The sequence below is a fragment of the Mastomys coucha genome, chromosome X (genome assembly GCF_008632895.1).
Source record: "Mastomys coucha isolate ucsf_1 chromosome X, UCSF_Mcou_1, whole genome shotgun sequence".
Taxonomy (NCBI): domain Eukaryota; kingdom Metazoa; phylum Chordata; class Mammalia; order Rodentia; family Muridae; genus Mastomys; species Mastomys coucha.
Window position 1 is genome coordinate 77440522 of NC_045030.1, and position 12483 is coordinate 77453004.

General features: G+C 36.6%; 2 protein-coding genes across 3 annotated transcripts in view; both read right to left on the reverse strand.

Annotated features, from left to right (window-relative positions):
• Positions 1-5982: 5982 nt before the first annotated feature.
• The window catches only part of Cmc4 (C-X9-C motif containing 4), a 10874-nt gene continuing 4373 nt past the window's right edge, over positions 5983-12483 (reverse strand). The window contains exons 2-3 of the mRNA XM_031364744.1: positions 9923-9990; positions 5983-6254 (exon numbers count right to left, since the gene is read on the reverse strand). Of these exons, the coding sequence (XP_031220604.1) occupies positions 6106-6254; positions 9923-9980 (207 nt within the window). The 5' untranslated portion in view covers positions 9981-9990 and the 3' untranslated portion in view covers positions 5983-6105. The remainder of the gene's footprint in view (positions 6255-9922; positions 9991-12483) is intronic.
• Mtcp1 (mature T cell proliferation 1) overlaps positions 10143-12483 on the reverse strand; it is a 6714-nt gene continuing 4373 nt past the window's right edge. Inside the window, exons 2-5 of one of the 2 annotated variants that reach the window (XM_031364741.1) lie at positions 12013-12164; positions 11730-11900; positions 11596-11647; positions 10143-11509 (exon numbers count right to left, since the gene is read on the reverse strand). In XM_031364741.1, the coding sequence (XP_031220601.1) occupies positions 11600-11647; positions 11730-11900; positions 12013-12117 (324 nt within the window). In that variant the 5' untranslated portion in view covers positions 12118-12164 and the 3' untranslated portion in view covers positions 10143-11509; positions 11596-11599. Of the gene's footprint in view, positions 11510-11595; positions 11648-11729; positions 11901-12012; positions 12467-12483 lie in introns of those variants that run through there. The other variant, XM_031364743.1, reaches the window with a different exon arrangement.

The following is a 12483-nucleotide window of genomic DNA, read 5'->3' on the forward strand; positions in this document are numbered from 1 at the left end:
TATGGAGAAATCTGAATTTATAGACTAATAAAAGTCTTATTTCTTTTTCTTGAATGTAAAAAAAAAACCCAGCCTACACAAAAGAAACATAAGTCTCATTTTACTTGAGAAATACAAATGCAAGTACCAAGACACTGGAACTGACTTGGGAGAATGAAGGCCCTGTTATTATTTAACCCATATTAAACTCAATGGTGAAGGTAGAAGTGGGAGAGTCAGCTTCTAACAGTAGCTAAGGTCTCTTGATCACTAACTCATTAACAGCATCACTAATAGCTGTTTGGAAGGTATTGTACTTCCAAAATGAGGGATGAGATCATAGTTGTCACAAGAGTTCTTCCCCAAAGACTGAGTTTCAGTGTTTGTCTTGGTCAGTGTTATATAAAAAGTACTTCGATGGCTATTTAACTTTAATGTATGCCATATTAGCTAAAGAGAATAAGAGTTATATCAATGTCTTTCAATAGGTCTGTTGGCAAACTAAGACAGTATCATTTAAAGAAAGGAACAATTACTTGGAAGCTTTTGAAATTCAAATTAAGGTAGTATTCTTTTTTTAATAATTGCAAATATATTTATTACAATTTACATATTAGTTAATAATTATATACAAATATAATCTGAGCTATAAAATCTCCACTGGTTACACATAAAAATGACTGATCTGAAAAAGCCAACTCAAAAAATCTCATTCCCCAACTCTTTCTTAAATTATAAAAAATAAAATCTGACAGTTTTGATTTCAAGCTAGATAAAGGGTTGCCATGTTTCAGCACTCAGAAATGTTGGTCCCCACCTGTACAGAGCCTCACATGCTATGCAGATCTAAAGCACCATTGCATGACTCGAATGTGTAAAGTGTTCAACTAGATAGAGCCACCATGCGGCCTGTCTAGAGGTGTTCTTCCCTTGGGATTGGAATGACAATGACGGTTTTTCTCCTTCAGTCAAAGACCCTTAATGCCCTTGCCACCATCTGGCCATGTCTGCAGGTGTGAGGATTTTAACCAGTCATTTACTCATTTGATAGTGAGGGTGTAATCTGAAACAATTTTCAAGCATCTCAAACACACCATGAATGTACAGATGTTCCGTTCCAGCTGGAACAGGTGCTGGGTCTCAGAAACAAAAACCTACTCGTCTGGAATCAAGTGCTGTAGCTGCAGTTTACACACTGTCAGAGCTTTTCTTCCTCAAGTCAACAAGCCTGCTTCCACCCAGCACTAAGGTAGTATTCTTAAAAAGAAAAACCCTTGCAATGTTTTGAAACTTGATTAAGTAAACAACTGCAATAAAACAGAAAAAAATCTATTTCATTTAGTGAGTCATATATAAGCCCTAAGCAATCATTTTCAAATGTTATTTTAAGTGTAATTTAGATTCATAGATAATGTAAATATAATTGTGATGTGCTTTATTAAAATGATTTTACTATTAATGAGAGTTCCCTCAAATTATTTCATAGAAACTTAGAACTCTTACCCTCCTTTGTGGACCAAGTATCTCTCAGGCAGCATATTCCCAGCCAGTCTGGAAATATATAAAAAACTAAACTCTGGCAAGAACATAACCCATTTATATGTGTCTAGATTAGCATTCCTCAAGTATTTAACAACAGAAGAAACCTTTTATATCATTGTTACAGTGATTCTTAGAAATGCTTTTGAAGAAAAGAGTTAGATTGAAGAGGGTGTATGGAGAGGAGGGTTTGATGGAATTCACCAGGATTTACCATTATGGGAGGAGAACTGACTCCAGAAAGTTGTTTAAATTCCATATGTGCACCATGATGAGAGACTAGGATTTAATCTACCTGATACATAGACAGATAAGAAGAGGGACCATGGCTAACTAATAAAGGTGGAACATTTCCAAGATGGCTTATTTTCTCCTCACACTCCTGACTTGAGACAAAAGCCTGGTAGCTCAAAACAAGCTTTGTCTTTCATCAGCAGGGTTCCTGCTGGTGGACTAGCTCAACAAGTTCAGGGCATGGTCAGAATATGTTATATACAACAATTGTGTTATATACAACAAATCAGCCATCCTTTATTTCTTCAAACTGACCAACCCTAAATTAGGGGAAGAAAACTTTAGAGATTTTAAAATCCCCAGGCTTCAAGAAGAGACTGGATTTTTGTCTTCCTGAGGCTTCACTCTGCTTTGCAGAGGGTCTTTTTCTGTGTGTCTCCTGAATGTGTATGTCTCCTTACCCACAATAAATGCCTTTCTTCAGCTGTTGATTCTACGTGAGATTTCCCTGATGCCACCTGTTGCCCTCAAGCTATTTCTTGCTATTCAATCCTTTAACTGGCAGATTAAGACCCCTAGACTATATCAATGGTATATGAACATGCCTATACTCAAGTCACACATACATACACTAAAAGTTAAAAGAAAAAAAGAAAATATTTGGTATCAAAAAATGGTATTTGGACATCAAGGAACTGCCAGAATTTCCTCATGTTCTTACAAACACATTTTTATCATTATTGTTTGTTTGTTTGTTTGTTTGGAGACAGGGTCACAACAGTCTAGACTACTCTAGAGTAGCTGAGGATAACCTTGAACTCCTGATTCTCCTGACTTCACCTGAGTTCCTGGTTTATGCAGTGCTGGGGATCAAATCTAGGGCCTTGTTCACATTAACCAAGCACTCTACCAACTGAGCTACATCCCTAGTCCCAAAAGGCATCTTACTTTGTGGGGGGAGGTGAAGAACAATAGTAGTACTAGTAACTATTTGAGGAAAGCAAATGGATATAAAATAGCTGTCTGCTATTAACAAGTTTCCTTTAGTAGTTTTCCTTTGATATTATCTGGTTCTACTATTAATAGGTTTTGGTTATAAGGAAATAAAGAATAAATAAACCAACTAAAATTCTTATTTCTATTGATGCCTTCCTGACTGTTGTGCAACAGTTTCCTCTGAGATTGAAATTGTTGGGATTCAGACCCTGGACAAACATCTGAGGTTCATATTTTACATACCAAAGCAGACCTGGCCTCCAGGTTCTCCCAGCATTGCTCAATTCCTACATGTTGCACAGCATGAGTGGCATATCCTGCCCTCTGCCCTGAACTTTCCAGCTGAGTGGCTGGGCTTCCCCTCCCACAGAAGCTCTATATAATCCAGACATTCTGATCTCTCCCTCTTTCTGCATTTTCTCCGTCACTGCTTATACCCACTCTTTCTCTTTCCTCTCCCATTTGTCTTCCTCCCCATAGTGACTTCCTTGGCATTTCTTTGGGATCAGTGAACTCACCTGAGAGTGGCTTCCCAATAAACCTGCCTTTATATAATTTAATTTGCCTCAAATTGGCTCATTTCACCAGCAGAGAAAAAACTTATCAGAAATGCTCCATCCTGCAAGGAAGCTCCTTAAGCAGAAAAGTAAACAACTCAAAATAGCTTCAGGAAATCCCTGAAATCAACCAGATTCACTAGGCTCCTCCCCCTACCCCAAAGAGTAAGCAATACAGCTGCAAAGAAGAAACCAGCTGGGCTACCTGAAAGAGCTTTAGACCAAATGAGTCACTTGAGATACTCTCCAACCTGTTGGACTGGCTGTAGACTATTCGGTATGCTCCAGATTCCCAGCTTTTGTGATCTGTCACCTGTGCTGGGGTGGGCTATAGTGATGCAGCTATCTGAGTCATTTCTGCTAATGTAAGTAACCCCAATAAAACTCATTGGCTCACCAAGTTGAGACTTTGGTGGTACTCGTACTCTGGTCTGTCATGGCTCCCTATCTGGGGTGAGTAGATATGTGTGTTGCATTTCCCCATGAAAAGTTTTGTAGCAAAACACTGACTGGAAGGCCAGTCCAAGATAGATTCATTGAAGATACCAAGGATGGATGACTTGGGTGGGACCTAGCCCCTTCTGGGAAATAGAAACTGAATGTTCTACATGTTTCAGAGGTCATCTGACCCTTATCTCAGCAGAGCAGCTTTACCACAACATCCTGTTTTTTCTAAATGTCCCTTTTGCAAGCATCCTGCTATCATTATGACCAGAAGTACCCCCATAAAAATTTTTTGCTTACAAATGTTTTGATGCTCTCCCACTCAACTAAAACCACCATACAAAACCCCAAACTCTGCTTTTTGTGGGGCTTCTCTCCCTTCATTTGGAGACAGCCAAGAAGAACAGGCCTTGAATAAAAACTTTGGCCTCAGTGCAGTTCTGGCAATTTCTTTCATTAGGCCTCATAGTGACTTCCAGTGAAAAGTGCTTCTATTCCTTCATGATAAATTAGGGATTACTGAATATGAGCTCGAAATCCCACCAATACCTGGGCTCATTTGAAATTCCACCAATCCCAACTCTGGAAATCTCCACCCTGGAAAATTCTGCCCCCCCCCAAAACCTATAGAAACCCTACCTTACATTCAGTTCTTTAATGGCAGAGGCTAGCTAGCACCCTGTGTCTTTCCCTATATATCTCATGTGAGATTTGTTAAATGGTTTGACTTTGTGGAAAGGAAACATTTCCCTTCAGAGTTGTAACATTTGCATTGGGGTCACCATTCTCTCAGCTGTAACACTTACAGTAACAAGCCAACGGAAATTAAACCTGCCTTGGCCTGTCCTTGAACATGAGACTTGGGAATCTCTGCCCCCATGACTTAGCATTAACAGCCAAGCAATACTTTTAACAGCATTGAATTTTTCCACTAGCTCACTGTATATGCTCCAAAGAACCCATAAAACCCTGCCCTTCTCCCAAGCCTACTGTTGTCTGTTCCCAGTTAAAGACAACCACTATTCTGTGTCTCTTGCCAATAAATCTCTTATGTGGTTTTTTTGCATGGTGTGATTTTGTGCTATTTCTTAGCTCCTGACTGCCAAGATACCCTTGCATTGGAAAAAACCTTTTACTATATGCCTTTCCTATTACTGAGTATCTGTAGTGAAGATGCAAAAGAAAAACAGTTCCTACTGGTATATAGAAGAAATGGAATTATTGGTATTGAGATAGGTTAAAGGAAACTTTGAAGAAATGTAGCATGTAATCTATAAAGGATATTATAATTCTAATGCTGGAGGGCCTCATGTGACTTAGCTTTTACCACTGGCACTAATAGTCTTGTTAAATAGCTAGTTATATATTAGCAGGCTTGAAGATTATTGAGGATGGCTCCTGTCATAATCAGCAGTCTATAAAACCAAGAACTGAAGGATTTTGTTTACCAATCCAAAGAATAGGACCTGAGTACCTTTGGCCTTGGATAGATGACATTCTAAACTATTAGGAAGATCATAAAATTTACTAACAAGCTAGGGGCTTTCTGGTAAAGAACAAAGCCATAACTTTGTTCCCTGTCCCTTTCGAGTTAATCCAAATAGCCTATCAATTACCTGGATAGGAAAACGTCCCTAGGAAAGCTGCCTGTTCTGGAAAGTTTAGAAAATAGTATATAACCAGGGCTGGAGAGATGCCTCAGGGGTTAAGAGCACTGGTTGCTCTTCCAGAGGACCTTGGTTCAATTCTCAGCACCCACATGGTGGCTCACAACTGACTGCAACTCCAATTCCAGGGAATCCAACTCAAACATGGTATACAGCCAGACATGTAGGCAGAACACTTACTGATATAAAATAAAAATAAAGGTTAAAACATTAATGATCACTCTGGTAATTGCTCACTTACTCTTTGGAGTATTTCATATTATTCTATAATAATCTCTGTTTTCTGCACTATGCTCTGTGTATCTTATTCATATTGAACAGAGATCCAAGATTTGGTGAACAAGGTCAACATACAGATAACATTCTGAACTCAGTGGTTAAAGGCAAATTCATTAACATCCGGATCTAATAGTCTCTTAAAATTCATTTAGTAACAAACCAAAACTTTAATGTAAAACAGGTTTATTTTAGCAGCTCCCTTTTACATTATACATTATATGTATAATTATATTATATTTATTCTCTATATAGGTTGATATTTTGGTCTATTTTGCATAAATAATATATTTGCTAATTCTTACAATTGACTTTTTAATTTGCCATTTGCTGCTACCTAGCTTGAAGGAGGGACAGTAAATAAAACAAGCTTGAGGGAAACATGAAGCAGAATTTAACATCTCAGTACAACTTTACTTGGATCCAGACTTCATTGCCAAGTTCTGTTCCTCTTCTTTCTCAAATCCTGAGCAGACAAGAGATCTTCCTTTGGGATATCGAGCACAACACTTACGAAGTTCTTGGATGACAGCCTGACACTTCGATTCCAAATAGTTGTTGGCTGAAAAACAGGCAACTCTTAGTAATGATCTCAGAGAACTAAGAAGGTACAAGGTAATTAAGTATTTTCCAACCCTTTTCACTTATCACTTTGAAGGAAGATATACCCAGGTTTATTGAAATCTTTTTTATTTAGAAATCTGTCAGCAGGTCAAGAGGTAAAAGAAGAACTCATTCATAACTATCTAAAAGTCTAATAGGAAGAAAATCAAAATTTATGAGTGGTTGAAAGCTATTTTAAAATATAATTTCCTTTTTAATCAAGTGTCTTTGGCAGTATTTTTTTATATAATTAGTGACCACAAGTCCCTTTTTTGTAATTTGATAAATTAGAAAAATGCATACAACCAAAATATTTATAGTTTCATAGCAAACTGCATTTTGATGTTAAATTTAATGTCTCCCCCCTTTAAAATGTAATTGGGAGCTAAAAATGCATCTTTTTAGGTTTTTTTTTTGGGGGGGACTTTTTAGGTTTTAAAAGGGTTATAAAACAAAAGGTAAGGTGACCATTGTGTGTACTTTAAGTTGAGAGTGCCAAGACCAACACCTGTGGAGCACTTAGTTCTGACCCCCAACTCAGAATTCAGTGATCAGTCAGCCTCCATGTTCATTTTCTGAGGAACTGGGGATACAATATGTGGCTAGGACATTTGCCAGTCTCCAAACTACTTGCTTGGGTACATATAAACATGGGCTAATGTTGGCTCCAGCTGGCTGCATTAACCAAAAGCTTTTAGAATGGGGAACAACATAACCTTAAGCTAGCTAGCCAGTCTGATCTATGTTGGAGAAAGTTCAATAGGCTGATGAATATGTATTCTGCTGCTATTAGGCAGTATATTCTGTAGAAGTCTGTTAAGTCTATTTGATTTATAGTGCATTTTAACTCATAATTTACAAGTGCCCATATTAAAAGCAAATCAGACCTCATAAAAATACCTACAAATGTGATCTCAAGATTTTAGAAAAAAACAAGAGTAAGTCAAACTCAAAACTAATAGATGGAAAGAAAATAAAAATCAAGTAAAAACTTAATGGAGAACACAAAAAATACAGAGTCAATGGAACAGTTGACTTTTTGAAAAGATAAACAAAATTGACAAACTGTCTAAACCAATCAAAAGAAAGAAGACTCAAATTAATAAAATTAAAATCCAAGCCCAGTGTTATAGAGCTATATCTTAAACTACTCAGGGGGCTGAAGTAGGAGGATCTCAAGTTCATGGCTTACATAGGCTACAGCGTAAGTTCAAGTCTACACAGAATAATTTAGTTAAACTCTGTCTCAAAACTCAAAAAGCAACAAGAGACATGAGATATAGCTCATTTAGTAGAGTGTTTGTACAAGGTCCCAGGTTCAATTTCCAGTACAACAACAGCAGAAATAACAACAACAACAACAATTTACAACAGAAACAACAAAATAATTAGTGAACATTTTGAAAAACAGTATGTCAATAAATTGAAAAGTCTAAGAAAAATGGACAAATTTCTGAATAAATGAACTCCAAAATATGAAAACTATAAATAAATATAAATAAATAGCAAGCAATGAGACTGAACATATGATTTCAAAAGAAAAAAAAAGACCTCCATCAAAGAAAACCATAGAACCTGACATATTTGTGGTAGCAGGGATTGAATTTAGGGCCTTGCACACACTGGACAGATGCTCAACAACCATTGTTTAAAAAAAAAAAAAAAAAAAAAAAAAAAAAAAAAAGCTAACACCAATGGTCCTCAGACTAGATCAGAAAACACAAAGGGAAAGGATAGAGCCAGAGAGATGAGTCAGCAGTTAAGAACACTGGTTGCTATTCTAGAAGACCTAGGTTTGCTTCCTAGCACCCATATGGTGGCTCACAACTGTCTGTAGCTCCAATTCCAGGGAATCCAATACCTTCTTCTGGCCTCTATGGACACCAAGTGCACATGTAATCTATAGGCATATATGCAGGTAAAACATCCATATACAAAAAAATAAAAGGAAAGAATTCTTCCAAATTCATTTTACAAACCAATATCCTGAATGAACATACATGCAAATAGCCTACGTTAACTATGTTAAAACTTAATTCAGAGACATATTGAAAAGAAATAGTTTTGTTTCAAGGATGCGAATATGGTTCAACATGTAGAAACCAATAAATACAATATAACAAGGAGAGTTAAAACAACTACATTAACATCTCAATAGATGTAAATAAAGGCTTTTAGTAAAATTCAACATTCTTTCATGTAAAATAACCCTGAAGAAACTAGGTATAATACGATTGTATCTTCACAGAATAAATGCTATATATAATAAAGCTATAGACAATAACATACAGAATAGGGGGAAATTGAAAGCAACCTTTTCCTCTAGAAAGGGTTTCCATTATCTCTAACATTATTTAATATAGTACTTGAAATGTTAGGCAGAGAAATCAACAAGAGAAAGAAATAAAATGAATACAAATAGGAAAGCAGAAGTAAAATTATTCCTGTTTATAAATAAGATCCTATACTTAGAAAAGCCTAAAGCCTCACTGAAAGCATTAGAACTGATAAAGTCAGCATAGTAGCAGGATATAAAATTAACATATAACAATCAGTCGATTTTCTATTTTCTAATAAGCTCATTAAAGAAATAAATGAGAAAAAATAATAGCCTCAAAAAATAAAATGCTTATGAATATTCCTAACTAAGGTGGAAAAAAAAGACTTTTCAATGAAAATTATGAAACACAGAAGAAACTGAAGACATTAGGAAATGGAAAGAAAACTTTCCATCCTCATAGACCTGATAAAAATGACAATACTGCTTAAAATTCATAGAAGACCTCGAATAGCCAAAGCAGCATTGAGCATAATTGATGGAATACAACAAAGGGCCCAGAAGTAAATCACATAGTTACAGTCACCTGAGTTTTGATACAGATGCCCTGAACTAACTGAGAATTAGTCCTCCACTGCCCAAATCCTAGTCCCTGAGTATTAAAACCTGTTTTTGTGGTATGTATGTATGTATGTATGTATGTATGTATGTATGTATGTGTGTATTTTTGAGTTTTTGAGATAGGCTGGCCTTGAACTTATTTCCCTGCTTCTGCTTCACTCTTTCTGTTTGTGTATACATGCAGTGTTCAGGATGGAAACTAAGGCCTAGTACATTCTGAGTAAGTGCTCTGTCCCTGAGCTATATCCTCAACTCCAAACCAAGTCTTTTTATAGAAGTGCTTTCCTTAGCTCAGTAATTCTTAACTACGGTTGCACTTGCGCATTAAAATCACTGGTTAGCTTTGTAAACTGATTCCTGCTCAGACTCTATCTTCAGAAAATCTACTTTAAGTGTGCTAGACTTGTTTTTTTAAAATTCTCCAGGTAATTCTAATGTACAATTGGACTCAAAAGCCCATAGCTTAAATGAAAGTTTGTGTATGGTGCTGAGGACCTTGGGGTTTTTGCATGTTAGGCAAGTGCACTCTACCACTTAAGACAGCCTCCTAGTCCCTACATCAAATCACTTTTAATATTCTAAACATTTCATGATACAAATGGAGAAAATATTTATAATTACAGAAGTGTTACATTTAAAGTTAATGAAAGTTGCTGATAATTACTTTCTTATAGTTAGGTGACAGGTAAAGTTGAAAAATATTTTTTAAAAAAAAATCTATATACTACCTTGTAAACATTTTTGTATTTCACAGGCTTGTTTCTGGCAAGGATCCTTTTGTGGCATATCCAGAAAACTAAAACAAAAAAAATTATAGTTTTTCTTTTTTAGTTTTAGTCATAAAGACTTTGTAGCCTATCTACATGGAATTTTCTTCTGGGGCAAGTAGAATGACCTTAACAATAGCTGGAAAAAATAAATGCACTAAAAATACTCTTTCTTCATTGATAGGATGAATCAACTATACTTTTATATCACCACCTCATTAATATGGAAGATATAGATTTTCATGAAAAAAATTCAGTCTAGTCATCTTGAATATTATAAACCAATGTTGGAATGACACCACAGTTTTAAAAGTCTGGCTCAATGCCTGGCTCTATGATTCACAAAAGAATCCCTGTGGTAAATGATTAAACTCCTTGAATGATTCTTTTCTTTCACTATACATGCCAATGGGAATTATACGTACCTCAAAGAACTGATGGAAGGACTAAACATAATAAAACATATAAAGTACACAGAACAGTAACTGGAAAGCAATAAGAACTCAATACATAGTGGCTATTATACCCAAGTGCTTTTTGTTAAGCAAGTTCTTATTATGTTTTTTAGGCTGGCATCAAACTCCTGGGGCCAAGTGTTCTTTCTGCCTTAGTCTTACAAATAGCTGGAATTATAGACATACATCATTGGTCTGGGCCCAAGACTTATTTTAAAAAGCAAAAGCTTACTTCAATGTACATAAACTGTCATATTTTAATCCAGGAAATTCTTCACAAGTAGTATAAACACTTTCCCAGGAATTAGCAATGTTAGTTGCTATTACCTCTTGAGAAAGGTGCCAATTAAAATTAACATTATCTTTTGAGCTCATATGGATGCCAAATATATAAAATATTATAGTTAAAGAAATAATTTAGATTCACAAAATTTTGATGAGAAACTTGTAAAAACAATTCAAAGATGCAGTTTCAGAAAGAAGAAAGGTATAGAAGCCTTTGTAGCTAATTTCATCAATACAAATAACCTTTTTCTCCCAGAACTCCTTAAGTTCTCAGTAGATCCAAATTAAGTCAGTGCTGGGATGGGAAACACTAGAACAAAACCTCAGATATTTACAGGATGGAATAAGAAAAAGCAGGTGAATTTGCTGCAGGGGAAATAAGCGACAAATACACGTTGATGCTGCAAAAGCTGCTCTCTTCTCTCTAAATCAGTACCAAGTCCTTGGTGATGAGGGCATCTGTTCTGCAGCATGTTCTGATTTTTGTGGGGTTCACCAGATCCTAAGTTCAGTCGATGAAGTCCATCAAAGGTTCTATGGCAGTTCCCAAAGGAGTCAATTTAAAGTTACATATCCTGACTAAATGCTTTTGTTGGCTTGATTTCTGCCCTGTGTAACCCTTTCTCTGTAGTGTCACTGGCAATGTTCTTCATGGCACTTCCTAAACATATGTTCTTGAGCAGTTATTCAAACTAATCCTCCCCCTACTCCCCCCCAGGCCTAAGGGTGGGAGCACAGCAGTGGTAAATGAAGTGATTGCCATGTAATGAATAGAACAGAGGAGCGTATCTTCCTAGAAATCCAGCACCTGAAAAAAAAAATCATTCAAATCACTACAACTGAATAGAGTGTAAACAAAGAAGGGAAAGGAGGAGGGAAAATAGAAATACATACCAGGTTAATCATCAGGCAAAAGTTTAAGGAGTAGTTCCTGTACTCCCCTGACCTGTCAGAAAAAGGAAATTATATATAAAGTACTCTGTTGTAAGAACTCCAGTACAGGGAAAATGATTGTGTAACATGTGTACCATTAAATGATGCTGAATCTGCCACAAGCGAGAGTTGTTATCCATGTAGCGCTCCTCTGGGTAGAGTTGCCACATGAGAGGTAGTTGGGAAGTAAGAAGGTGACTTGGCTTAGTTGCGTCACCTAAAGGAACCTGAACTTGCTGGACTCGAGCCTTTAGGAAACTTGTCTCCTAATAGGAATGATCAAAAATAAAACCAAAAACATCAGAATATTCAGACTTGACAGAAGCCAGGTTATTTGAAAGCAAAATTTTTAAAAAAATTTAAAATAAAAGCAGTTACCTCTTCCACCACAGCTACCCATGTACGCTGATATTCGTCTCGGTAGATTCCTTCTTGGTGAACCCAGAGGTGATCGGGTGGAGCCCCCACATCCTCTCTTGCCATTCTGGGCTTTGGGTTCCAATTCTAGCCCTGCTTTTCTCCACCTAAGCCTGCAGCATCCGCGCACAGGACACAGGTGTGACTTTTGAGGTTTGGATGAACTCACTAGTGAGCAAGGTGACCTGGGACTAGCAACCACAAACCAGAACCAAACCTCATACATATCTATTTGTACAACCTAAACACATCAAATGGCATCTTAAGCTTTTTGAAAATAAAACTGAAGTGACACTTAAGCAAAGCCTAGGTAATGCTAACTTTCTATGACAAAACACTCAAGAATTCTCTAAGTAAGTTCTGTGGGGAGATGAGAACTGCAGGAGCCTGGGCACTGGTCTCTCTCTCTCTCTCTCTCTCTCTCTCTCTCTC